Source organism: Heptranchias perlo, chromosome 32 (assembly GCF_035084215.1).
Source record: "Heptranchias perlo isolate sHepPer1 chromosome 32, sHepPer1.hap1, whole genome shotgun sequence".
In the NCBI taxonomy this organism is placed as follows: Eukaryota; Metazoa; Chordata; class Chondrichthyes; order Hexanchiformes; family Hexanchidae; genus Heptranchias; species Heptranchias perlo.
The window spans coordinates 20,685,446-20,713,278 of NC_090356.1; the positions used below are offsets into that span (position 1 = coordinate 20,685,446).

The 27,833-nt window shown below is 44.8% G+C and overlaps 1 protein-coding gene across 1 annotated transcript; it reads right to left on the reverse strand.

Annotated features, from left to right (window-relative positions):
* Positions 1-9,317: 9,317 nt before the first annotated feature.
* cfap107 (cilia and flagella associated protein 107) lies at positions 9,318-27,777 on the reverse strand. The gene is made up of 5 exons (XM_067970595.1): positions 27,683-27,777; positions 22,099-22,205; positions 12,857-12,967; positions 10,233-10,407; positions 9,318-9,528 (listed from the first exon to the last, which is right to left on the reverse strand). Exons 1-5 carry the CDS (start codon positions 27,774-27,776, stop codon positions 9,377-9,379), a joined length of 639 nt encoding a protein of 212 aa, XP_067826696.1. The 5' UTR covers position 27,777; the 3' UTR covers positions 9,318-9,376.
* Between the last annotated feature and the right edge of the window lie 56 nt (positions 27,778-27,833).

Here is a 27,833-nt window from a genome sequence, read left to right on the forward strand (position 1 = left end):
GAGTTTTGCTTGATTCCCGCCAGGGATCAGGAAGTATTTATACAGAACTTTTCCTCAGGAAATTAAATGGGTGGGATAGAGTTTAATTTAGATTGAACATGGTGCAGTGGAAAGAGCTTGTTGAGCAAAATGGCCATTCCATGCTTTCTGAAGTTCTTACACTTCTGATAATTATGTCATCCCTTGGCTGTGTTGCACCCTGATAGGGCTCTTTAAACCAGCTATTTTATATTGAAGGACAATGTGAACACAAAGCTGAGGCTGGTCTTACAGGTTGTCTGCATCTAACCTTCTCAAGATCAGAGGTGGCAATCTCTTTAAAAGGTGGCTATATATAGGATGAGCAAAGGCCATTCAGTTTATCGAATTTCTCCCTCTATTATCCTTCTGATACCTCATGAAAGCTCGTCCCTCTAGTAGCCTAACTCCAATAATGCTTTGTCTCCACAAACCTACATTCCAAATATTTCTCACCCTTTCATTACAGAAGCAATCATCCTTTCAGTCTAAACTACAGGAGCTAAAAATGTTCACTTTTCTGTTGAGGGATTTGTCTCGATGGAAAACATCCACTAATCCCTGGTTTATATTGAACAAACATAGGTACCGCAGTTGAGCCATTAATACTATTACTGGGATTCTGCTCTTTGTCCTTCGATTGCCAGGAAAGATTATTTCCCCAAAATATCCCACCTACTTCAGTGACGCATGAAGATGAAAAAATGTTTTTTCCCAATTTCCTCCCCACCTCTTCTAGATTTTCTGATGTGCTTGGAGCTTATACCCAAATGGTTGGAAACAGGATTTGCACTGATACAAATGGAGGTCTGTTATTTGCACCAATTTTTGGTGGTCAGTTAATTATCATAATTATGTATATCACCAGGTGCAGATTCTGGACTTGTGCAGGGAGCACTCTGGTACTGGGAGTGGAAAATTGCTTGCAAGTGAAATTTAAAGGAATGAGGATAATTGAAGAAGAGTGTCTCTACAGGGTGACAAATGCTCAGAAAGCCTTTGGAGAGGCTCAAAGTCATCTTAACCCATTAGCAGTGTTTGCCAAGGTCAAAGGGGAATGCGTCAAGGAGGTGATGAGCACAGATGAAAAGGAAGGAAACCAAAAGGTGCAGGCATGAGTCTGTAGGCAAGTGACAGAGCAGTCCAGCACCCAACCCCCTGTCGGTTGGCTGCTGAAGTGGAGCTGGTGCTGAGTGAGTTGGTTATGAGGAAGGTTGTCCTCTATGCCATCCCACAGCATCAACCCCTTAGTCAACACTGCAGCACGCCTGCGAGGAGGTAATCCCAAGTTTCGGGTCGCACCTGACCATTACTGCAGCTGGATACTGCAACTGGCCCTATACTGTCTGATATCTGTGGGTTTCACTACACCAGATGGCACAGGTCTGCATCTGGCTGTGAAGACCCTGTGAAGATGGTTCCTTATGATCGTTGCCGGGAGCTGTATGTTTCTTTGGTGGCCTTTTGGTGGGTGTAGCTAATCAGGGAGCGCTGGCTGATAATCGCCCTGCCATTTCATGCAGTGCCATTGAAAGCATGACATACATGGAAGCGCCTAACACTAGGATCAATCAGGCATTCAGATATCTTAGTGGTGCCAACTGATCTGCCAACCCAATTTCCTTTGGAAATAGAAGCCTTCAAGTGTACTAATCATCTGCCAGGGTGAGGCATGCTCTTCCCTGTCCACAGATATGTGTGTGGATACTAGCAGGTGGGTTTAGAGCAGCTCTCAAGTAGCCTGACCAGCTTGGCATTTCTCCATTGGTCTTTCTTCTCCAAACATGTCAGATAGGAGGATCCTCACTGGGAAACCTTTTGGTGCCAGTAATTGTGCTGGGGTCAAAGTACCAGCAGAAAGAAAACCGAAACATGAAGAAAAATGGTTCAGAAATGCTTGAAGTACACTTACCCCAATAGTACTGTGTCCCATAAACAACCTTCTGTACACTCACCATTACCTAGCAGCCCTGAACGCCCATTTCACACGGATGAGGGAATATGGCACGCAGGACATCCAGGCCCCCCAAGTTATTAGGTGAATGAAGATTTCACTCACTTTTTACACTGGTATTCCCCACCAACAGTAATAGTGTGTGAAACAAAGTGGGCAGAGATTTGACTCAATAGACCTCTGCCACATTTCCGATCAGGATCACCCAATTTGCATTGATTGGAACGTCTAGGCTGCTGCTTGTTGCTGGGATGTGGTCCATCCTCCAGCACCTCACACAAGCCGCCATTCTTCACGTGTGAGTCCAGACGACAACACAACTTGCATTTAAATCGTGCCTTTAACAGAAAAAAAATGCCACAAGGTGCTTCGCTAAGGTGGAAAGAAAAATAGGCACCAATTCAAAGAGTTGGTTCTAAGAGCAGGAAAGAGAAGGGGAGAGGAGGAGCAAATTTGAAGTGATGGGGGACCAGAAAGGAGGTCAGCGAGGATGGGTGAGTGGGATTTGGTGCGGGATAGGATATCGGCAGCAGAGTTTGGATGAGCTGAGATTTATGGAGAGCAGAAGATGGGAGGTCAACAAAGAGTATATTGGAGTAATCAATGATACAATGAGAAGCAACCAGGATTCAGGAACCTAGAACTTTCCTGGTCAGCATGGCTCAGTACCACATTGGGCAGTACAGTCACTGAATTTCTTAAGCAGAAAGACCATCATCATCGCCTTCCAAAGGGTGTCCCATTTATAATTGATTTCTGACTGACGCACAGTAACTTCATCTGTTTCACATGGGGTTTCTTCAGTAAGCGAATCTAGTGTACAAGCTTTTGCGACAAATAGTAAGAGCTTTGGTTTAAAACTTTTAACAGAGTTGCAGCCAGAATGTGCTTAAATATCAGTGACTGGTTCACACCCAAATGAGTCAAGATTCGTAGTTGATCATAGGTAGTAAGTCAAATAGGTTCAATGCAGAAGTTAATGGCAACCATGGGAGCATGGGAGCAGTGAGTTCAGCTTGGGTGATTCCTACAGATAGCCTGTTGAAAGCCACAATCCCAACTGATATCCTGCTTGAAGGCCACTCTCAGGAATGCTGTAACATGAAATGCTGGGGTACGGGTCTGTGCTTGCGATTCCCTATACAGTGATTTTGCACCAGTTTTATAATGCAGGTTTAGTCACTGAATTGTGGCTGAGAGCCACGCTCACAGACTTACCATAGGTGCTTCTCCGTAACAACAGCACATGCACCATATAGAGGTGATTTGCGATCCCGCGTTCCCAAGCCAGAAGCCACAGGGCTGCTGCATGGGTCATTGAACCAGGGCTCCAATGTTATCGCCCCATCTCTGACCCGTGCTCCCTGTGAGTGCAGCTTCCCCGCTGGGAATGTGGGAGTGTGGCTCACCCCTTATACACAAACTGACAGAAGTTCAAAGGCATCAAATCATGAAGACAAATGGTCGCTCAAAGGCCATGAAGGTGTCTTTATCATCCTGCCTGCAGACACTCCTCAAAGTTATGGGGAGAGATCAATACAGGCCGACATTGTGAATAACACTTCTGTCGGAGCTCTTTAACGAGATAAAGCATGTGGCCTAAGTCCTCCCAGCACAAACACAGGAGCCTAGGAATGGCTCTTGATGACTTTAGTGGATAAGAACATAAGAAATAGGAGCAGGAGTAGGCCAATCGGCCCCTCGAGCCTGCTCCACCATTCAATAAGATCATGGCTGATCTGATCCTAACCTCAAATCTAAATTCATGTCCAATTTCCTGCCCGCTCCCCGTAACCCCCTTTACTTCTAGGAAACTGTCTATTTCTGTTTTAAATTTATTTAATGATGTAGCTTCCACAGCTTCCTGGGGCATCAAATTCCACAGACCTACTACTCTCTGAGTGAAGAAGTTTCTCCTCATCTCAGTTTTGAAAGAGCAGCCCCTTATTCTAAGATTATGCCCCCTCGTTCTAGTTTCACCCATCCTTGGGAACAACCTTACCGCATCCACCCGATCAAGCCCCTTCACAATCTTATGTTTCAATAAGATCGCCTCTCATTCTTCTGAACTCCAATGAGTAGAGTCCCAATCTACTCAACCTCTCCTCATATGTCCGCCCCCTCATCCCCGGGATTAACCGAGTGAACCTTCTTTGTACTGCCTCGAGAGCAAGTACGTCTTTGAACACAATGCAGTTAGATGACATTCATCTGTCCACGATTTAAATGAAGTCATCAACTGGTTTATTTTAGAATAGCGGACAGAGGAATCCCATCCGAACACATTTAGCGTTCACCCCCTAATATCACCAACAGTAATTTCACACCGCACTTCACTCTCACATTTCCAAAACCCCACATGGGCCCCCTAAAAAAAAAAGACACAATGAGGTAGATTTTCATCTTTAGTATCTGGGCATAAAGCATCTCCCTGACTGCAGTGGGGAAGAGGAAAACCAGCCAGGGAAATTGCAAGCCCTTAACGGAGCTCATCCGATTCACCTCTTTGTGCTGGGCCCAGGCAATGCTTTAAGCCCAGGTGCTAAAAACAAAAGTCTACCCAGGCTGTCCACGAAACAAACAAAGCGTAACTCGAGGACAGTGGCAAAAAAGGATCGAATGGACTTGAATCAGATTCAAATAGGCTGAATGAGAGCTCAGTCCTCACTCCCTCTGAATGGGAGTCTAGTCCTCTCTCCCTCTGAATGGGAGTCTAGTCCTCTCTCCCTCTGAATGGGAGTCTAGCCCTTTCTCCCACTGAATGGAAACCTAGTGCTTACTTTCATAAAAAAATATATCTTCAACCTTTAGTCAGCAAACGGGCTGAATGCTAGAAGTGGGCAGAGAGAGAGTTACTGGGTTACACATACGCACAGCATGAATTGTTCAGGATCATTCAATATGACAAAGTGCTGAGTGGTTGGATCAGAGGTTTATTTAGTACGAAGCCTGCCTTGTTCAGACAGGTGCATCACTTTGGTGATACCATCACCTGTTGAAAAATGGGAAATGGCTGTAAAAGACCATAACGAGCATGTGTAGACAACAACCTTCTTACAACCAGCATTCCTAATCACTGACACTTTGCCTAATTGATTGCATCAAGACAAATTGCTCTCTACCCCCTTTGTTTCTCAGTTTAAATTGCACTTGTTGGTCACAGTGAGTTTGAGACAGAAGAAATTCAGTCTAATTGGATATTGTTATCTTTGGTTCCCTGGAACAAACTCAGCTGACAGTAAATCTGATGACCCAATGATTGAGTCACTTATCTGTAGTTGGCACCAGCAGTGCTGCGTCCTTTCCAGGTCTAACATCATTCTCGTAATAGCTTTATGCAAATAGAGTGGAAAACTTGCTGTCAGGCTCTCTAACCATTTTCCAAGGGTCACATTCCCACCTGGTGCCTTGCTCAACAACCACTTTCAGGAATGCTCCTGGGAATTATGGGATGCGGGTCCTTACTTGCGACTCAACACAGTGAGCTCCTGATTCGAATCATGTCACCGAGGGCAATTGTCAAGTGGAGGCCCAATGCTTTCTCACAGAAAGAGAAAACAGGACCAATTGTTGTGTTGTGCAGTTTTATTTTAAAAGGGCCCTGCTGTATGGAAGTTGAAATCATTCTTGACTCCTAACTGCATCCCTTTGCATTCTTGTGCAGGAGAGGATGTGAAAGAGAAGGAGCAGCCACAAAATTCCAGGCCAGTCATCATCTCACACCCAGGCAGGCCATGAACCGGGGGCTTAGAGACACACAGAGCAAATCTCCCCAAGGCAAGAGGTGACGAGAAGATGGGCCACAAATTGGCCCCAGGCTGTATTAGGAACTCCACAGTTTACGGAGTTACCCCGCTGGTGTTGTAAGTGGCGGATTACTGCCTGAAAGGTCAGATTAAGCTGCTTTTGTAGGACTGACTCTCCGAACACATAGTCAGTGGGCAAGGCTGTGTACTAGGGTAGTTAGCGTTTGGAAAATTGTCCCTCATGTTGGGTTTAATGGGATGCACAGAGTAAACCTGCCAGACTTGCTAAGATTGTCCTATGGGAAGGACTGTTTTTTTGCACTAGAGTTGCTGCTGACTGTATGGGATCAGTGTGTCAGGAACTGGCTGCACAAATACCTCACTAAACCCAACATAAAAGCAGATTTACTATTCTCTAGTTACCAGTTTGTTGCTGTCTGCTTTATTGATTGTTTTTCCCCAGGGATTTCCAGTGCTTTAATTGATAACTGAGGGTCAATTTCTCCTCCCTTCCTCTCCCCCTCACCCCCCCACCCCACCCCTTGATTTTTTTTCTCCATGCGCTCTCCCTCCTGAAGGGGTTGATTCTAGCTGGGTACGTTTCTGTGGGTACCTGCAACCCTCCGGTATCCCAAGTGACCATTTGCCATGTGTAATCCTGGTCAGTGAGTGTAGGTAGGTTACTAGACCATATGGCATCACAGTCAAGCTCAATGTTATCTTCGCCCTAGGCCTGTGCAGACGCACACTTTCCAGCAGGAATAGTGATCTGGACCAGGTCCCCAGGCTAATTTTCCCTCCCTAGCCCAGTGACAATGAAGCTAATTGTTGTGTGCCTACTACCAAGCTGCGAACAACCGTCACAGCTGGAGATCAAACCTGGGACCTTCCTGGTTTGCATGGTTCAGTGCAGTTACTCATTGAACCATTGAGGGAGTTGCTTGTTTCCTTTTTTACTTGTTTATTCTGGCTTTCTCATTCATTCCTTTCTTTTTGTCATGTTTTTATGCTCTTTCTCTCCCTACCGTGTTTTCATTTTGTTTTGTGTGTTCTCTGTTGTTTGTTGATCTTTCTTTGTTGCACTGCATTGCTGATATGATCACACATTTTTTCTCCATTGCAGTCTGATCCTCTTTATCATGTTCTAAATCTATCAGGCTTTACCGTCTCTCTCTCTCCCTGGATGTAACTGAACTTAAAACACCTGGTGCTGTCTTACATCTTCCTAGAAATCTTGATTAGAAGGCAGCCTATTTAATTCCAGGAACCTGGACTCCAGCCAACTTCAGACAGAAAAGATGGAGCTGTCTTCTCTCTCTGACGACAGTTGAGTCTCACAATCTGGATTCCAGTAAAACCCAATGATCATTAAAAAGATCATTGGAACTGAAGACATTAAAAATAAATAGATGTATGGCTAGCTCCCTCTGATGGGCACATGTGTAACTACATATCAGTGCAGTTGCATAACATCAGCCTGGAGCGATGTCATCACACAAATGCTCAATGCACTCTTACCAAATTCTTTTACATGTATTAACACCTCCGTTAGAATAGCAGACAAGGCATTTCATACATGGAGGGATATCACACTGTGTAAACACGGCATCCCTTTTTTCCTTCAAAGGTTTGTGTTCTACAGTAACAATACTTTACAGCCTGACATGTTACCTAGTCTAGTTCCTGATAGATGACAAATAATGGAGGTCATTAACAATATTAGCTTGACTCAATTGGAAGCACTCTGAGTCAGAAGGTTGTGGGTTCAAGCCCCACTCCAGGAACTGAGCATATAATCTAGTCTGACACTCCAGTGCAGTATTGGGGGAGTGCTGCACTGTTGTAAGTGATGTCCCTCAGATGAGGTGTTAAATTGAGGCCTCATCTACCTATACCTGCGGACATTAAAGATTCCAGACACTATTTGAAGAAGAGTTCTCCCAGTACCCTGGCCAACATTTCTCCATTAACTGACACCACACCACCAAAAAAAACAAATTACCTGGTTATTGGTGTTTGTTGAATCTCGCTGTGTGGCTGCTACATATGCCTCTGAGTGAGAATGGGGATTTCTGATGAGAAATTCATTGTATGTGAAATGCTTTGAGACAAGTCCGATAGACCTAATGTCACTGCATAACTATAAGTCTTTCTTTAAAACTAGCACACACTGGTGAGTTTACTGGTCAATTCATTACCCTTGGACCAGGGGAGAAAATCAGAGAGGAATTTTAAAAAGAAACATTTTCCATTAGTTCACTAACATTGTTCTGGATCTTCACTCTGAGTGAGAATGGGGATTTCTGATGTTGTTGGGTTGATGCGTGTTTGTTCAGCTTCACTTTCAGACCCTTCTGCTTTTTGAACTTTCTGGAAACTAACGACATGTTTCATCAGTAATGCTGTTTTCCTTCTGTCATCCTGTCCTCACCCAAGGTCCAGAGGTGTACATTTTCCAGCTGGGTCCCAGTATAGTGATCAGGTGCAGCAAAGTGGCTAAATTCCCCCTCCCTGAAGCAATGTGAATTGTAATATACCTAATGTCGCTCTGATTGTGATATCACGGAAAGAACACTCCTTGCCTTGAACTTTGGGGTCCTTTTGTTTTGGTTTCCTTTGGCCAACGTTTAAAACCTCTCCTCCTGACTGCTTTTTGCAAGTTCAATTACCCATTGAGATCAGAGTCCTTTTCTAACACACTTGCCATCTCCAACAGTTTATTCAAGTTACAATCTTTCTTTAATGCCCCTGGCAGCTCCAACAGTTTATTGAGATTACAATCCTTTCCCAATGTCCATTCCAGTTCCACTATTTTTGTGCTTCAATACTCATTGCTCTGCCCTGCTTTGATACAGTAGAATTACATAGACGCTACAGCACAGAAACAGGCCATTCAGCTCAACTTGTCTATGGCGGCGTTTATGCTCCACACAAGCCTCCTCACACCCATCTTCATCTAATGCTATCAGCATATCTTATAGAGTTACATAGAGTCTAAGATACTTATTGCTCTCCCCTGTTTTGGTGATTTAATACTTATTGCTCTCCCCTGTTTTGGTGATTTAATACTTATTGCTCTCCCGTAATGCGGGCTGTGATACTCATTGCTGTCCCCATACTGGTTGGTGTGCCAAATATTTTTTGCTGTTTCTCCCCATTGTAAAGCAGGAAAAGTGCCTTTTTTCCTCTCGGGCACGATCACACCAAATCCAATCAAGCCTCCTTTAGAACCAATTTAAGTGACTTTGGCCAGCAAACCGTACCTGAGGAGGCCTTGAGTGATGGTTGGATGGGAAATACTGAAGCCATGTTGTTTTCAAACAATTTTGGTCTGATTCTCATGAAAATATTACACATGCCTTTGGTGATCACAACAGCAGTGTTGTACACAAAACGGGATTCCAGGCAAAGATCACCATTTATAGGATGACTATCTCTGTTACAATAGTTTCACTAACTTGTCTTATTCACATTGACTATAAGTTACACCAATAACTAGGCCCCTCTGACGTACTGATTGGTAACTACATATCAATATTAACCTGTGCCTGATAACAATGACGTAAAACAAAAATAGGAAATACGCAACAGGTTTGTCAGTATCTTAAGAGAGAAAATAGAGCAACTTTTCGTCCTTTTTGAAATGGGTATCATGGGATTATTGTTGGTTGCTTATGGGCTCTCGTGGAATAAGGGAATCGGGACCATAGGAGATGGTGTAGATACTGCTGTAAATCGAGTGCTTGTGCTGTCTCCGTTTATTCAGTTTAGCCACCTTTTCCTCCAAGAGGCCAAAATTTGTAGGAGGAGCTGAAAGAAAACAGATACAAAAATAGTCTGAGTTACAACAACAACTACATCAACAACTTGCATTTATATAGCGCCTTTAATGTAGCAAAACACCCCAAGGCCCTTCACAGGAGTGTTATCAGACAAAAATTGACACTAAGCCACATAAGGAGATATTACAACAGGAGACCAAAGGCTTGGTCAAAGAGGTAGTTTTTAAGGAGCGTCGTAAAAGAGGAGAGAGAGTTTGAGATGTAGAAAGGTTTAGGGGGGGAATTCCAGAGCTTAGGACCTAGGCAGCTGGAGGCACAGCCGCCAATAGAGGGGCAAAGGAAATCGAGGATGCTCAAGAGGCCAGACCAGATGGTCCCAGGTTTGACCCCTGCTCTGTGCTGAGTTAACTCGTCTCAGCTGGCACAGCAAGTGGGACCTTAACACCCCTGGACTCGGAAGGGGAAAATTAGTCAGGGTTTCTCAGCATCTGATCACTATCCAGTGACCTCTGCTGGAAAACTCACGTGTGGATGGCAAATGAGGGCAGAACTGGTTATGGCACCTCCCATGGTGGAATAGACTGCCGATTCTCCTAATTGATGAATGACCATTTGGGCAAGGTAGCTGAGAGTTGCTGATGCTCGGAAAACCATACCCTGCCAAGAGTCAGCACCTTCAGGGGAGGAGGGAGAGAAAATTGGAAAAAATATATTATATACATACATACATACCTATTATCGGATAATCGGAACGTTCTGGAAGCCAGCCTAGCTTTCTCATATTCCATTTACGGAGTGGTGGTAAACACGGGTTTGCACGTCTATTCAAATGCTCATCGTACTGAGCAACGAGATACCAGGAGCGTGGAATGTTGTGATGAGAGAATAATATCGAAATAGGTACACCCTAAATAATAAGTAACGCAACTTAATCGGGGTCCTTTCTTGTTCAAACACTGTCTGAGGAAAAATTAATCATACACAGGGCTGCTGGTTTACAGTAACTGAATAAATCAAATCCTGTCTTTGTTCCATGGGATTCCAAGGTTTTTAACCAATATTTTGAGGGTGACGTTCATGATTCCATCCATTTATATCTAGTTTCATTGGTTTATCGGTGACTAAATGGCCTGAATTCCCCTCCCGCTGGCAGGTTTGCAGCGTGCCAACCACTGCCAGGCCGTCGTAATTTCCTCCAAGATTAGCCCATTAGCTGTGTGGGGCAGTTCGAGGCCAGAAATCATAGAATCGTAGAATGATACAGCACAGAAGGAGGCCACTCGGCCCATTGTGCCTGTGCCGGCTCTTTGAAAGAGCTATCCAATTAGTCCCACTCCCCTGCTCTTTCCCCATAGCCCTGCAAATTTTTTCACTCCAAGTATTTTTCCAATTCCCTTTTGAAAGTTACTATTGAATCTGCTTCCACCGCCCTTTCAGGCAGTGAATTCCAGATCATTACAACTCGCTGTGAAAAAGATTTTTTCTTCTTGTCGCCTCTAGTTCTTTTGCCAATGACCTTAAATCTGTGGTTACCGACCCTTCTGCCACTGGGAACAGTTTCTCCTCACTTACTCTATCAAAACCCTTCATGATTTTGATCACCTCTATTAAATCTCCCTTTACCCTTCTCTGCTCTAAGGAGAACAACCTCAGTTTCTCTAGTCTCTCCACGCAACTGTGGTCTTTCATCTCTGGTGCCATTCTAGTAAACCTCTTCTGCACCCTCTCCAAAGCCTTCATTGGCTTACCACTGCTGGGAGGGATGGAGGGAAGTACAGTCCTGGTGCAGCCAGTTCAAGGGCAACGTCACTTCTCAGCAAGATGGCTGAAGGAGCAGCATTGAGTGTTACTCTTATACTGAACTTATTTCAGAGTTTGTGCCGCTCGCTGCTGGCTTGCCACTTCCGTCTTGCAGATTGACTGATTTGACTGGATTGGCCTGTTGCCCAACTGCAACTTTGGTGTGGCGATTACGGGAAAGTTGGCGACTTCTCATTCTTAAACTGATATATCACAAGACAAATGCGTCTGTTTATGGAGGTGGAATTGAAACTTGTCGAAATATTATTAAAAATATTGGGGGGGGTGGGGTTGAAAATCCCAGGGCTGACACCTACCGCAAGAATGGGGTGTCACTGATTCAAAGATGGCTGATGGTCACCCATAGCACTAGGATTGCATCTCAGGCATCTGCTACATGGGAAGACTGCAAAATGCCCACTCTGGGGGTTTAGTATCCCTCCACCCCGCAAAAACATCCTGCAATGTGGCCCGTTGACTCCAAGAAAAACCAACAAGCAGCCAGGCTTGGATCCCCTGGTTGGCCCCACTCGCACCCACCAGCATCCCACACCACCTCCTTTCAGTAGGCGTACTGCCTGCTGCTGTTCCGCCAGGTCGAGGACGAGGAAATTCCCAGCCTGGGCCTGGTCACAGACCTTCAGGAGGGGTGAGCTTGTTTGGGGCGGGCGGAGGTTCTGCCCAAAGGAAGGCCCCATGGAAGCTGGCCGGGAAGGCTGGCATCCACCATGCCAGGTCTCGGCCTAATTCCTGGCCATTCTGCCATATTGCTACCAGATTTACACCGAGAACGTGCCACTGATTTTTGTCTCTACGATATCTCAGGCACGATGGTGAGTTACACCAGTCCTCTTGCCAAGACAAACGAACCAGGACGTTCCCAGCTTTCATTTCCTGGTTTCTGAGCTGATCTCAGCCGGGGTGAGATTTGAGGTGCTCAATCGCCCTCGGTGCCCCTGGTCTAGAGAGAGGACAAATCGGCCAGAGTTCCTGCTTTTGGTTGCTATCCCAGCAACCCCAGCTGGAAAGTGTGCATAATACAGCTCAACCAAACAGCCTGCTGATCGCACTGTTTCAGCTCACACACGAAGAGTAGCCATTTGGACGAGGCACTGGAGATCTGCTGGTGCCCGTGGAAATGTACTCCAGCATGAATCAGCACCCCGCCAGGAGAGGGGGGAAATTTGTGGAATAACCCTGCCCGCTCTGGCATCTCCTTTGGTCAAGGAACTGAAAACAAAGTGGTACCACAGGCCATCCTTTAGCGCCAGATGAGACATAAGGCCTGATTTTCCAAGTACATCTCACCCGCCAAACACACATAACGGGGAATTGTGGGTGTGCTGTCTGCGGTTGTCAAGGATGGAATATTGTGGGCCCCAATCCGCAGTTTCTCGATATGTGCAAGAATTCCCCCCCCCCACCACTCCCTATAGTGGCATGTACTCAGGAACCATTCCATAATGTGTATGATTTCCAGGGTCCAGCAAGGACTTCATCCTGGTGCCATTGAGCATTCCTTCTCCATGGGACCCTTGCCCTGCCGTCCTTCTCACCTGATGTCTTTTCTGTATCGCAAGCTTCTCTCTGATGTCTAGCACGGCAGATGGGTACGGCTGGTAGTCAGCTCGGTATGTGGTGGTCCCAATGCAAGTCCCCTTGGTGAACTGCAAGAACCAAAGGAAATACACATTACAGTGAGGATCAACATTGGAAGTCAACAAATGACAAAGCAGTCCGCTTGATCGGCAGCCCACCCACCAACTTAAACTTCCACTCCCTCCACCGCTGGCACACCGTGACTACAGTATGTATTATCTACAGGATGCACTGCAGCAAGTCGCCAAGGCTTCTTTGACGGCACCTCCCAAATCCGAGACCTCCACCACCTAGAAGGACAAGGGCAGCAGGTGCATGGGAGCACCAACACCTCCCAAGTCACACACCATCCCAACTTGGAAATATAATCGCCGTTCCTTCAGCGGCCCTGGGTCAAAATCCTGGAATTCCCCACCTAACAGCACTGTGGGAGAACACTCACCACACGGACTGCAACGGTTCAAGAACAAGGCCCGCCACCACCTTCTCAAGGGCAATTAGGAATGGGCAATAAATGCCGGCCTTGCCAGCAACGCTCAATTCCCAAGAACGAATAACTTTAAAAAAATTTGCCCAGCTCCTCTAGTGGCTCAGTTGGTAACGGCAGGGAGCAGCTGAGCCACGCAAAGCTCAACAGATTTCTCGGCTGTGCTGAGTTACCTGACCTCAGCCAGAGTGGCAATGGACGTGCTTCAATTGCCCTCAGTACCCCTTAGCTAGGGAGGGTGAAAATCAGCAAATATTCCTGTTCCTGATCACGATCTGGGACTGCTACTGTGTGGATGTCGGTTAAGGACACTACTGCGTTTGGCTGTGATGCTATCTATACTAGAATAGCTACTGAGACTCATACTCGGCACTCACAATGAAGAATAGTGACTGCTGTATCAGAGGGCTGTATTACATAGAATGACAGAATTTTACAGAACAGAAGGGACTATTTAGCCCAACAGATCTATGCCAGTGTTTATGCTCCACACAAGCCTCCTCTCATCTTACTTCATCACACCCTACAATATATCCTTCTATTCCTTTCTTCCTCATGTAGCTATCTAGCTTCCCCTTAAATGCATCTATGCTTTTCTCCTCAACCATTCCATGAACAATTGAGCCCAATCCTGTCCTTATTCAGAGTATATGCACACAGGCACAACCCCGCTCCCCACCCCCCTGCCCCACACCCACCCACCCACCCAACCACCCACCCACACACACACTTAGGAGGGGTGATCTAAAGCTTGGTCAAAGAGGTAGGTTTTAAGGAGGAGAGGCGGAGGGGTTTAGGGAGTGAGTCCCAAAGCATGGGGCCTAGCTGGCCGAAGGCACAGCTGCTAATGGTGGGGTGAAGGGAGGGGGAGAATGCACAAGAGGCCAGATTCAAAGAGTTTGGGGGGGAGCGGGGTTTGTAAGCCTGGTGGAGATTACAGAGATAGAGAGGGAGGAGGCAATGGAGAGGATTTAAACACGAGGCTGTGAATTTAAATTTGAGATGTTGGAGAACTGGGAGCCAATGTCGGCCAGGAAGAACGGGGATGATAGGTGAGTGAGACTTGGTGTGGGATAGGAGTTTTGGATGAGCTGAAATTTATGGAGGGTGGAGGATGGGAGTCTGGCCAGTGTAAGAATATAGATATGTTTTTACATTATTTTAATACAGAACAAAGACAGAACAGCTAATGTAAGCGGAATTGATTTAAACTATGTGCTCACAAATCCTATCTTTTCCCCTCAATGACACTGATAACATTGGAGAAGGAGGAATTTGAAGGCCAAGGACATTGTACTCTGTAAGGATATGCACAAAAAGATTATTAAATAAATAAGCTAGTTGACAGTAATGGTTTAATATGAAGCTAAAAGGGTTGTTAGGTTAAAACACACAGGCTTTTTATCACAGCCGGGCGAGTGTAAAAGAAGGAAATTACTGCAGTATAAATAAGGGAATAGGTTCCTTTTACTATAGAGATTGCAAGAGATAAGATGTCAAAGGCTTGTACAACAAAGACTATAATTCAGAAGAGCAAAGATAGAAAGCAAAGGTACAATGTAACAGGACTGAAGGCCCACCCCCCCCATCATTATCCAGCAATCTGTTCAATGATCTAAGGGTCATAAAACACTCTCTAAAGTTGAACACAGTAAGAACTATAAGACCGATATAAAGTAAGGATCTTTGAGAGCTTTGACTGCCTTCAAGGCATAGCATGATCAGGCTTTGGATAAAACGCTGCTCATGATTCCCACAAAGTTCTTTACATGTAAGTTTTAGATGTAGAACTGTGTGAATTGCTCTGCATGAAGTCTTAAGATGAATGTTTTGAAACAATAATAAATGAAGTTAATTGTCAGACATATTACTGTCTCTAGCTTTTCAAATCTGTTATTAAAAAGGATAAGGAAAGAATTATCCTAAAAGCTGGAATAGTATAGTCGGGTCTGGAAGTAACACAGACATGGATGAAGGTTTCAGCGATAGATGGGCTGAGAGAGGGGTAGAGACATGTAATGTTACAGAGGTAGAAGTAGGCAGTCTTTGTGATAGAGTAGATGTGGAGTAGAAGCTCAGCTAAAGGTTGAATAGGAGTTTGTGGCAGGTGCCAAAGACAATGGCTTCAGTCTTGACAATGCTTAGCTGACGGAAATTGCAACTCATCCAAGACTGGATGTCAGATAAACAGTCTGACAACACTGAGGTGCTGGAGGAGTTGAGAGAGGTGGTGGAGAGGTAAAGCTGGGTGTCATCTCCATTCATGTGGAAGCTAAATATTCAGGATTATTTAACATTTTGGAAGGATAGGAAGAAAGGTAAAGGTGGTGGGGGTAGCTCTGTTAATAAAGGATAAAATTGGTATAATAGTGAGAAATGATCTTGATTCAGAGGATCAAGATGTCGAATAATTTGGGTGGATTTAAGATATAGCAAGGGAAAGAAATCACTGGTGGGAGTAGTATATAGGCCCCCTAACAGTAGCTACACTGTAGGGCAAAATATTAATCAGGAAATACGGGGGGCTTGTAAAAAAAGGTAATGCAATAATCATGGGCGATTTTAACTTTCACATAGATTGGACAAATCAAATTGGCAAAAATAGCCCTGAGGAGGAGTTCATAGAGTGTATTAGGGACTGTTTCTTAGATCAATACATCAGAGAACCAACCAGGGAACAGGCCATTTTGGATCTGGTAATGGGTAACGAAACAGGATTAATTAATGATCTCAAATTAAAGGATCCCTTGGGAAGCAGTGATCATAACATGATAGAATTTCACATCCAGTTTGAAACTGAGGATCTTGGGTCTGAAACTACTGTATTAAACTTAAATAAGGGCAATTATAAAGGAATGAGGGTGGAATTGGTTAAAGTGGACTGGGTAAACAGATTAGATGGTATGATGGTGGATAAGCAGTGGCAAACATTTAAAAAGATATTTTATGACTCGCAACAAAAATATATCCCTGTGAGAAAGAAAGACTCCACAAAAAGGGTGAACCAACCATGGCTAACTAAGGAAGTAAAGGATGGTATCAGGTTAAAAGAAAAAGCATACAACATGGCAAAGATTAATGGTAAGCCCGAAGATTGGGAAAACTTTAAAAACCAGCAAAGGATGACTAAAAGAATAATAAAGAGGGAGAAAATAAATTATGAGAATAAACCAGCAAGAAATATAAAAACTGACAGTAAAAGCTTCTACAAGTATATAAAAACGAAGAGGGTGGCTAAAGTAAACATTGGTCCCTTAGAGGATAAGACTGGGGAAATAATAATGGAAAACAATGAAATGGCAGAGGAATTGAATGGATATTTTGTATCTGTCTTCACAGTAGAAGACACTAGTAATATACCAATAATAGTAGAAAATCAAGGGGCAAAGGGGAGGGAGGAACTAAAAACAATCACTATCACTAGAGAAAAAGGACTAGGTAAACTAATGGATCTAAAGGCTGACAAGTCCCCTGGACCTGATGGCTTGCATCCGAGGGTCTTAAATGAAGTGGCTATAGAGATAGTGGATGCATTGGTTGTAATCTTCCAGAATTCACTAAATTCTGGAAAGGTCCCAGTGGATTGGAAAACCGCAAACGTAATACCCCTATTCAAGAAGGGAGTGAGACAGAAAGCAGGTAACTATAGACCAGTTAGCCTAACATCTGTCATTGGGAAAATACTAGAATCCATAATTAAGGAAGTAGTAGCAGGACATTTGGAGACTCATAATACAATCAAGGAGAGTCAACATGGCTTTATGAAGGGGAAATCGTGTCTGACAAATTTATTAGAGTTCTTTGAGGAAGTAACGGGCAAGGTGGATAAAGGGGAACCAATGGATGCAGTATACTTGGATTTCCAAAAGGCATTCGATAAGGTGCCACATAAAAGATTACTGTACAAGATAAGAGCTCATAGTGTTGGGGGTAATATACTGGAATGGATAGAGGATTGGCTAACTAACAGAAAACAAAGAGTCGGGATAAAAGGGTCATTTTCAAAATGGCAATCTGTAACTAGTGGGGTGCCGCAGGGCTCAGTGCTGGGGCCTCAACTATTTACAATATATATCAATGACTTGGATGAAGGAACAGAGTGTCTTGTGGCCAAGTTTGCTGATGATACAAAGATAGGTGGAAAAGCAAGTTGTGAGGAGGACACAAAGTGTCTGCAAAGGGATATTGACAGGTTAAGCGAATGAGCAAAAATTTTGCAGATGGAATATAATGTAGGAAAATGTGAAGTCATCCACTTTGGGAGGAAAAATGAAAAAGCAAAATATTATTTGAATGGAGAAATACTATAAAATGCTGGTACAGAGGGATCTGGGTGTCCTCGTACATGAAACACAAAAAGTCAACATACAGGTGCAGCAGGTAATCTGGAAGGCAAACGGAATATTGGCCTTTATTTCCAGGGGGAAGTCATGCTACAACTGTACAGGGTGCTGGTGAGACCACACCTGGAGTACTGTGTACAGTTCTGGTGCCCTTATTTAAGGAAGGACATACTTGCATTGGAAGCAGTTCAGAGAAGGTTCACTCGGTTGATTCCGGGTATGGAAGGATTCTCTTATGAGGAAAGATTGAACAGTTTAGGTCTATACTCATTGGAGTTTAGAAGAATGAGAGGAGATCTTGTTGAAACATGCAAGATTCTGAGGGGACTCAATAGGGTAGATGCTGAGAGGATGTTACCCCTCATGGGGGAATCTAAAACTCGGGGGCATAGTCTCAGAATAAGAGGTTGCCCGTTTAAAACGGAAATGAGGAGGAATTTCTTCTCCCAGAGGGTTGTGAATCTTTGGAACTCTTTACCCCAAAAAGCTGTGGAGGCTGAGTCATTGAATACATTCAAGGCTGAGTTAGACAAATTTTTAATCAGCAAGAGAGTCAAAGGATATGGGGAAAAGGCGGGAAAGTGGAGTTGAGGTAAAAATCAGATCAGCCATGATCTCATTAAATAGCGGAGCAGGCTCGAGGGGCCAAATGGCCTACTCCTGCTCCTATCTCTTATGGTCTTATGGTCTTATGGAAGCTTACTCAGTGTCTGTCAATGATGGCGCCAAGGTGCATCATATAGAGGAGGAAGAGGAGGAAGCCAAGGATAGATCCATGGGGACTACGGAGGTAACAGTGTGGGGGCAGGAAGAGAAGCCAATGCTGGAGATGCTTTGGCTACAATTGGATAGGTAAATGGAACCAAGCGAGGGCAGTCCCACTGAGCTGGACAAGGAAGCTCAGGCATTGGAGAAGGATGGTGTGGTCAACTACATCAAACGCTGCAGAGTGGTCGAAGAGGATGAGGAAGGAAAATGCATCACGGTCACTGTCACGGGGATGTCACTTGAGACTTTGGTTATGGTGTTTGATGCTATGGCAGGAGCAGAAACCTGATTGGAGATGAGGCAGTACTTTGCAAGGACAGAGGGGTCGAGGGTGGGTTTTTTGAGGAAGGGGTGATGATGGTGGTGTTGAAAGAGAGAGGACTGTACATGTGGAGAGGGAACCATTTACAATGTCAGCTAGCATGGGGGCCAGGGAGGGAAGTTGGATGGTCAGCAATTTAGTGGAAATAGGGTCAAGGGAACAGGAGGTTGGTCTCCTGGATGAGATGTGCTCGGAGAGAGTTTGAGTGGAGATGGGAGAGAAACTATGATTGGTCCTTGGAAAGTGAGCTAAAGAATGAAGAACGAGTCAGTACGGCATCAATCATTTTGCCGAGGAAAGTTTGCAACATGTGTTACTTGTACAAAACTTGTACTTGTACAAAACTAATGAAAGCACCAAAAATCCATTGCATTTATCTGATTTTCTCAGTTGGGACAGATTCTGACTTTTGGTCAGTTTCTAGATCGCTACAAGCTGTATTATTGGATATAACTTGCCAGGCGTTACCCCCTCACTGTCCAATGTCCTCTTCCATTATAACATCACAGCAACACATTATATTAGGTGTGTGAAATCCTAGATACAGTAACAAGTTGAGAGAGAGTTTGGTAAGAGGAAGAGAGGGTATGTGATTGGTGGTTGTGATCATTTTGATATAAAATGGCAAATGGGAAAACACAATCAGAAAAAAAATGATTTTGGAGTCAAAAAAGACAAACAAAAGAGTGAAATTGTATAGGGAAAACATCCATATCATTGAAAAAATCTGGTCTGAGTATCACTGTGAGCAAGCTGATTGGTTGATCAGAACAATGCAGTGTTATCAGTCACGTGGTTAGCATTGACCAATCAGATGAAAACCCATAGCTAAGAAACCAGAGAGTAGCCATGTTTTTGCCTGCTCCCAGTTGACATTGGCTCAACTTCTTTTGGTCCCAGGCTGACTTCCTTTGTCATGCCTTCAGGTGCCTCGGCCCTAAGTTCTGGAATTCCCTTCCTAAACCTCTCCGCCTCTCTACTGCTCTCTCCTCCTTTAAGGCGCTCCTTAAAACCTACCTCTTTGACCAAGCTTTTGATCACCTGTTCTAATATCTCCTTATGTGGCTCGGTGTCAAATTTTGTTTGATAATTCTCCTGTGAAGCACCTTCAGACTTTTTACTACGTTAAAAGTGCCAAATAAATGCAATATTGTTGTTGATTCTGGTCTCCATTCCCTAAGCAACTCTGGACCCAATCTCTCCACCCCTGGATCACTGGCCTCACTTTCCCCAACCTCTTGCTACTTCCTACCCTCTTCAAGTGACCTCACTTCCCTGCTGTATCCTCGCCTCATTTTCAGGCTCCGACTCTCAGATTGTAACTCTGTAGAATGAGTGTCTGTTAAGATTTACTGTCAGTAAGCACCCATTAATCTGGTTAGTTAATTATCAAATAAACTCCCAGCACAACTGCAGGGAAAATATCTAGGAATGAGATCGGGCAAAGTAATATTTGCGCTTATGTGTTCATTTTTGTGGAAAATATCCTTGCAGCCTTGCTCACATCTGTTGCCATGGTCATAGCAAACCTAACTGGATCACAGCAAGGTTACATTGATTTATTTCAAAGGGAACATCTGCCTATTTTTCTTAGAGAAAACGGAAGAGCGAAAGAGTCAGAAACAAACAGACGGATTATGGAGGCAGTAAGAAAAGTGCTTAACAGACAAAGAGTGGGAGACAAGCAGTGAGACAGTTACAAGAAAAGGAACACAACTTTTTTTAAACCTTTGTCCATGTGGAACACCACAGGAGGGTGACCAGTTCCAATTTTTCACACTTATGGATGTCATCCATCCAAGTGTTAAGGCTGGAATTTATACCTTCAGTTATTGCCAACCTGCTTTTCCATCTGTTTCTGTGTCACATGATGTTGAGGGAGGTGTTTTACAATACGTCAATGCTAATTGGGTCTACCAACAGAGAGAGAAGGTGCTACTCCCAGTCTGATAGGATGAAAGTCTTCTCTGTCAGCTGGTCCAAGAGTTCTCAGCGAAATGAATTTGGTCCAATCTCAACCAATTTCTAATGCGCATGAGCCTACAGCATAACACTGGCACAAGTTAGAATTGGACTGGAAATCTCACTGAGATCTAGTGCAGAAAATGGAATATATTACACTGATGCAGTAAAGGATGTGTTTCTGAGGTTCAGACTGACACTCCTTGTTGAGGCAGAGTAGAAAGAGCTTTCGTCTGCATTTAAACCATACTGTTCCTGACCTGGGAGAACTTGATGGGACAGTGTAGGGGAGCTTTACCCTTCACCTAACTGATGCTATACCTAACCTGGGAGCGCTTAACACTGACATTGGATGTCTGAATTGGAAAGTGTTCCATTCCCCAGTAAAATATGTTGAAAAGCAATGTGCCAGAGAAGATCTGGTATCTACTACTCTGTGAGTGAAATGTTGATTGTCAAGTGTTAGTTTGGCTCAATTGGTAACACTTTCATTCTGGGTCAGAAGGTAATGGGTTTCAGTCCCACACCAGGACTCAGGTGTATAATCCGGTCCGGTACTGATGTGCCTAATCAGTGGTTGTTCTGTCCTTTGGATGGGATGTTAAATCAATGTCTCAACTGAATGTGATTGTTAAAGATCCCATGGCACTATTTGAAGAGCAAGGAGCTCTCCTGGTGTCCTGGCCAACATTCTTCCCAAAGCCAATACTGCTAAAAACAAATTAGCTGGTCACACCCCTCACTGCAGTTTGTGGATCTTGCTTTGAGCAGAATGGCTTCCATAGCAAGTCACTGTATTCCAAAGTAATCCTTTGTTTGACCTGATAAGCCACTGTATATCTTTCTTCTGGTTATGGAAGACATTTTAGCAAGACAGCCCAACCCTTGGGCCACGCTGGCTTTCCCCATGTTACAAGTTCACCCAGGTTGTAGGGCGAAGACGAGTGGACTGTCTGGTGATAATACGAGGCTATGAAGTCCTTTGCAATCGAATACCCTCCTGACTGGGCTGACACACGAAGAGTGAGCACTTCGCGGAAGATGTCCAGTCCCTGTTGAATTGTATCCCATCCTGCCTAGCAGCTTCAAGAGAGGAAGGCAGGAAAGGGGAGAAAAATTCAGGAAGAGGAAAAATTACAAAAACAACAGAGCTAAAGAGAAAATATACTTTTGTTTGAAGACCTAGCATCCAGGGGTTTCCCTCTGGCCATTGCTTTTAGCAGACATAATAATGCCACGATCTCCCAGATGCTGAGTTGCCCCACGCCAGTGATGGGACTACCTATCAGTCAGCTGTCTCCAGCCCATCCCTCTTACCTTCAGCCTTTCTTCCGCCCAGTTGCCGACCAGCACCTTGTTTTTATAGTGCTGTTGTATTCTCCAGCTGGGCAATGATGACAAGGGCTCGGGGGCAAATCGATCGAATTGGGCCATGTCCGGAGGTGTATGCCCGACTCAGACGCACGTGTGTTCACTTTCACTCCACAACATTCACCTGAGGAAGGAGGAAGCCTCCGAAAGCTTGTGAATTTGAAATAAAATTGCTGGACTATAACTTGGTGTTGTAAAATTATTTATAACTTGCAATGTGTCACTTTCAATGTGTCACTTGCAATGTGTCACTTTCAGTGTCACTTTCAGCCTCTTTGTTTACCGTTTCCAAGGAGACTGCCTTCAGCGACACCACAGATAGCAAACCCCAGCCGCCTAACTCAGCAACATATCGATAGCCTTTCAGTCTTTTTCCCCTCCTCCAGCTTAAGACTTGTTACTTTTATTTACAATTTATATTTTATTGATAAGCATTGTTGGGCCTCCATGTATGGAAAGATTGAGAAGATGAGGTACCTCACCCAGCAGTGGTTAGGTGACACCAAACTAGGGTTTAAAAGGTATATTTGGGTTTCTCTCCTCCCGCAGCTGAAGGCAGTGGGGATGCATGAGGATAAATTCACCAATCCCATGTTCCCAGTGGAGTTAAGGTTACAGCAGTCTAGTTAGTGTCTATTCCTTGACCTGAGGTCCAGCTCAATGCGTCTCTCCGCTGGAAATGCGGGATCCCATGTTTCCAGATGTGTCTCCCGGGACTCCGACACCTGAGCTGAATGGCTATACTTCATTTGAAAGCTGAGATCGTGAATATCATACAGGCGCTGTCTATTACGGTCCCTGGATATCCCCCCTCCCCAGCTCAGTCATTAATACAATATAATCCTAGCTCATTTACTGCTGTTCTGGCGGAGTGGTGTCAGCCATAGCTGAGGGAGTACCGAGGGAGCACTGCACTGTCCGAGGCGTCACCTTTCGGATGAGTCTTTAAACCAAGGTCCTGTGATCCCATGGCACTATTTCGAAGAAGAGCAGGGGATTTCCCCCTCAATATTTATCCCTCAACCAACATCGCTTTAAAAAACCAAGATTATCTGATGATTATCACGTTGCCGTTTGTGGGATCTTGCTGTGCGCAAATTGGCTGCCATGTTCACAAAAAGTACTTAATTGGCTGTAAAGCACTTTGGGGTGTCCTGAGGTCGGGAAAGGTGCTATATTAATGCAGGCCTTCTCAGCACAGAGCAGGCATTTAACTTGTGACCTCCAACTTGATTATTTTACACTATAGATAATTTATCTGTTTTTTAAAAATGGGTGCTGAGTGTTTGCTTCTGAGGGAGCTGTTGGTCCATGGGCTCTGAGATAAACAATGATCCATTCATGAGTTCAGATTGGTTACTTTCATTTTCCTGAGGGAGGTTTTTAAGAAGTACCACTTTATAAAGATTTGGGTTTACTTTCTGTATCTCATTCAGTACTTTATATAACTCCATAAGGTCCAATCTGAGACATCAGTTTTCAAGGTTGATCAGATGATTCCCAATAGCTCTTCAATTTGCCATCAAGGATCAGCCGAGTTCCTCTCCTCGGCACTGCCTGAAGGGGGCAGTAGTCCAGGAGGCCACAGGTTTGGGTATTGGATAATGGCAAATTGTGGACAGACAGCTGGGGGAGTCTCTTTACACAGAGGGCAATGAGCAGGTACAATGGGTTGCCAGTGCAGGTGTCAAGACAATGGATTTATTTACAAAACAGCTAGGTGCCGTAATGGGAAGATGATGGGGTTGCTTTTCTGGAAGGAAGAGATCAAATGGGCTGAAGGTCCTTCTCCATCCGAACCTATCTTGCGATCTATACAAAATTAATTAAGTCATTAGGCTATGAGTAAACTTAGCAGCTTTCCATAATGTAGAAAGACTCCTGTGTCTGGTTTCTCGTTCCCTATAATCTCGTATTATTGGGTGTAACTTGCCAGGAGTTACAATGCCCCTCTTCCATTGTAACATCACAGTAGGATGTTACATCAGATTTGTGATGTGTTGGGTACAGTAAGAAGCTGATGGCAGTTTGTTGAGAGAAAGACAGAGATTGTGGTTAATGGTTGTGGTTCTTTGACATAGTTTGAATATTCTGATATAAAATGGGAAATGACAAGCACAATCAGAAAATAAGTACAAGCTGTTTTAGATATCAGAAAGCCAAGCAGGAGATTAAGATTGTACAGGCAAATCATCTATATTATTAGTCTGTACTTCAAGGACAAAAAAAATGTAACAGACCATTGCGCAGTGTGGTACTGATCCAGACAGGACAGGAAGGCCCTTGGTCTGTGTTGAGTTTGCAAGTGTCGGCCAGAACATTGGCGTGGGCTTGGGAGGGCAAAGTCAGCCAGGGGTCATGCACGTGATCACTATACACTGACCCCTGACGCAAGTGCGAAGCTAAGATCAGCCTGATCTATGATGCCTCACATGGTTGAATTGCCTGCTGATACTCAGGCCTAGATTTCCTGCCTTCCCCTGCTGGCATCACTGGGAAATCACCTGGGAAAATACTCCACCACATTCGCTCCCATCGTGCGCTCCCTGGGACTACTGGAGAAAGATACACCCACTCATTGGTAGGCAGAGTAAAAGTGTGCACGCAGCAGAGAAATATATCCTGTGTCGTATTTCCCCTGATTTTCCAGGTTGGAATGCAAGAGGCATGTGTTAGGCCGAGGTGTCTGGTGTACTCCTGGTGGCAGTGGCGGCCCAGAATTGTTTGTTTTGCGAGCCAGGGCTGTGCAAGCGAAGGCTGCAGAGTCTTTGGAAAAGAAAACGCTTTTCACAGGGCAGCACTGCGGCTACCTGCAACCACCGGTGCCCAATGCTACAAAACTCCGCTCCCAGTGTGGCGTGACCCCTCACCACCACCATCCCCCCCGCCGCATCCGCCCACACGGCGGGCCGGAGAGCCTGTCTCCAAAATATTAATGAGGCTGAGGCTGGAAGGTTGTCTGGGGTCAAGGGCGCTTATCCACGGCAAAGGGAAATCCCTTCCCTCCAGAAATGTACTTGAATCAAAGAAGGGCAGAAGATCCTGGCCTCAGTGTCTAGGCTCATGCACGAAGAATGGCCACTTAGATGTGATGGCAGAGGTGGCAGATGCCCATGAAATGACCCCAACAAGATGCAGAGGACGAGGTGAAAGAAATGATTAAATTAGAATATTGGATTCTGATTCTGTGGCTCAGTTAGTAGCTCTCTTGCCGCTGAGCCCGAAGGTCATGGGTTCACGTCCCACTCCAGAGACTTGAGCACAAAATCTAGGCTGACAGTCTGGTGCAGTACTGAGGGAGTGCTCCACTGTCAGAGGCGCTGTCTTTTGGATGAGATATTAATCCGAGGCCCTGTCTGCCCTCTCAGATGGATGTAAGAGATTGCATGGCACTATTTTGTAGAAGAGCAGGGGAGTTCTCCCTGGTGTTCTGGCCAATATTTATCCCTCAACCAATAGCGCTAAAACTGATTATCTGTCATTATTTCATCGTCGTTTGTGGGACCTTGCTGTGTGCAAATTGGCTGCCATGTTTCCTGTATTACCGCAGTGACTATACTTAAAAATAAGTAGTTCATTGGCTGTAAAGTACTTTGGGGCATCATGAGGTCATAAAAGGCACTATATAAATGCAAGTCTTTCTTTTACAATCAAAGTTTGGTTTCTTTCTTCCAGTTAGTTACTTTATCTCATTTCCTCAGGTACAATCCACCCCCCTTCCCCCTCAGACAATGCCTCCATACAGAGTGTAAGTAGTGACCTGCTGACCAGCTTCTGGCAGGGCCACTGTGAATCCAGTCACTAGGGGGCACAAGCCAATCCTGAGCCCCTAGTTGAATATATTTTCTGCCTGAGTTATGCCAGTTTTCTGGAATTACTTGAGCTGGGGGTTGGAAATGTTGGGCAATGGACCAAATTGGTCACTGCCCAATTCTGCATTGTAATGTGGACCTTCTGGCATCACTTCCGGTGAATGCTGGAAACAGCGGACCAAATCCAGGGGTGCCTATTCAAATAAGGTGGTTATGACAGAGTGATGTCATATGCACGTTCCAGTCATGACCTCCTTAGTGATGCTGGGCACCAGTAACACCAGCGTTTCATTGGCAGTGGGGTTTAAAATTTAACTGGCCCACTCCATTGAGTGCTCTGCCCCCTCCCACCCATCAGATTTTGTTGGCCCCACAATTCTGTCTGCCAGAAACCCGCAGCAATTCTCTACCCCCTCAGTGCCACCACCCCCCCCCACCCCATCCCTCCACTCGGGCGGTGGGCTTCCCAGTGCAGGCGGAAACTGGGATCAGTGGATGGATGGACAGAAGTCCCATTGCAGAGCTTCTGACCGGCGATGTATAAAACCACAAATTCACTCTTCAATAATCAACGATTTTATTAAACAATCAATTCAGAAAAAAGAAATGGTCAAACAATAAAATCTACTCACATTGTAATCCAAACTGGTTCGAACAGCCACCTAAAGTATTACAATTGGGGAGCACCGCAGCCTGTACTGTTACTGGCCCTCTCACACATTGACCGGAAGGCATTAGCACAGTAATGTCACACAGTGTAATTTCTAGCTTTGTGCCCATTCTTCATCTGTGAGGCTAGACAGGGAATGTCAGCGTGCTATGCCACCACATGGGCCATCACAACGGTGCCCAATCCCGAGAAGAGGGGAGAAAAGCTGGAGCAGAAAAATTATTGAAAAAGAAACTCATTATAAAAATACAGAGTGAAGTAGTATTGTGGTTCTCGGTGTCTGAAACACTCGAGGAGATTAGGGTACTGCACATTAATCAGTCATGGCCATCCAGTACTCTCTGTGTAACAGTGCTGTTTGAGGTACCTCTTCACTGTGCATATAAGGGGTCATATTCTGAGCCTTGCCCACCAGGAGTGCATGTTGGAGATTTGGGTGTGCGCTTGCTAATGATTTTCTGATCATTCAAATTGTTAGTTGGAAAATCGTGTAAAATATGCACTCCAATTCCTGATCTGTGCTCCCCATGGCAAGGTTTACCTGCAGGGAGTGTGAAGTTGGAAAAATGCCCCCATCGTGTAATCTCAGCTCTCTTAACCTCCCCACTCCCCAATGCAGAACTGCTTGGTTGGTGCTGTTTCTAATATATTTTTTCCTCCTATTTTGTGGACTGGAAAATTACCAATATCACTCCATTATTTAAGAAGGGTGGGAAAGAGAAACCAGATAACTATAGGCCTGTCAGTCTAACGTCAGTTGTGGGGAAGCTACTAGAATCTGCCATTAAGGATAGAGTGACTGAGCACTTGAAGAAATATGAGCTGATCAGAGAGAGTCAGCATGGCTTTGTTAAAGGTAAGCCATGTCTGACTAATTTAGTTGAATTTTTTGAGGTGGTCACTACTGTGGCAGTTAAGGGAGTGTCTATGGATGTTGTCTATATGGGATTCCAGAAGGCATTTGATAAGGTTCTACATTAAAGATCATTTGATCAAAATGAGAGTGCGCGAATTGGAGGTAGCCTTTTGATTTGGGTTGGAAATTGGTTGGGAGGTAGGGGACAGAGAGTGGGGATAATGGGTAGGTACTCAGATTGGAGTATATGCTGTGCTGGTGGGGACGTTGGGTCCAAACCCGTCATGGGGCAAATACATCATGCATGGTTCCACAGACTCTAGTACCTTGATCAAGATGGCCA

Coding starts and splice junctions, on each gene's coding strand:
- cfap107 (XM_067970595.1), bottom strand. CDS start 27,776: ATGACGGGTTTGGACCCAACGTCCCCACCAGCACAGCATATACTCCAA. Junction 22,206..27,682: donor TCTCTGTCCCCTACCTCCCA/ACCAATTTCCAA, acceptor ACATGGCCCAAT/TCGATCGATTTGCCCCCGAG. Junction 12,968..22,098: donor GGGCGGAAGAAAGGCTGAAG/GTAAGAGGGATG, acceptor TGGTTCTTGCAG/TTCACCAAGGGGACTTGCAT.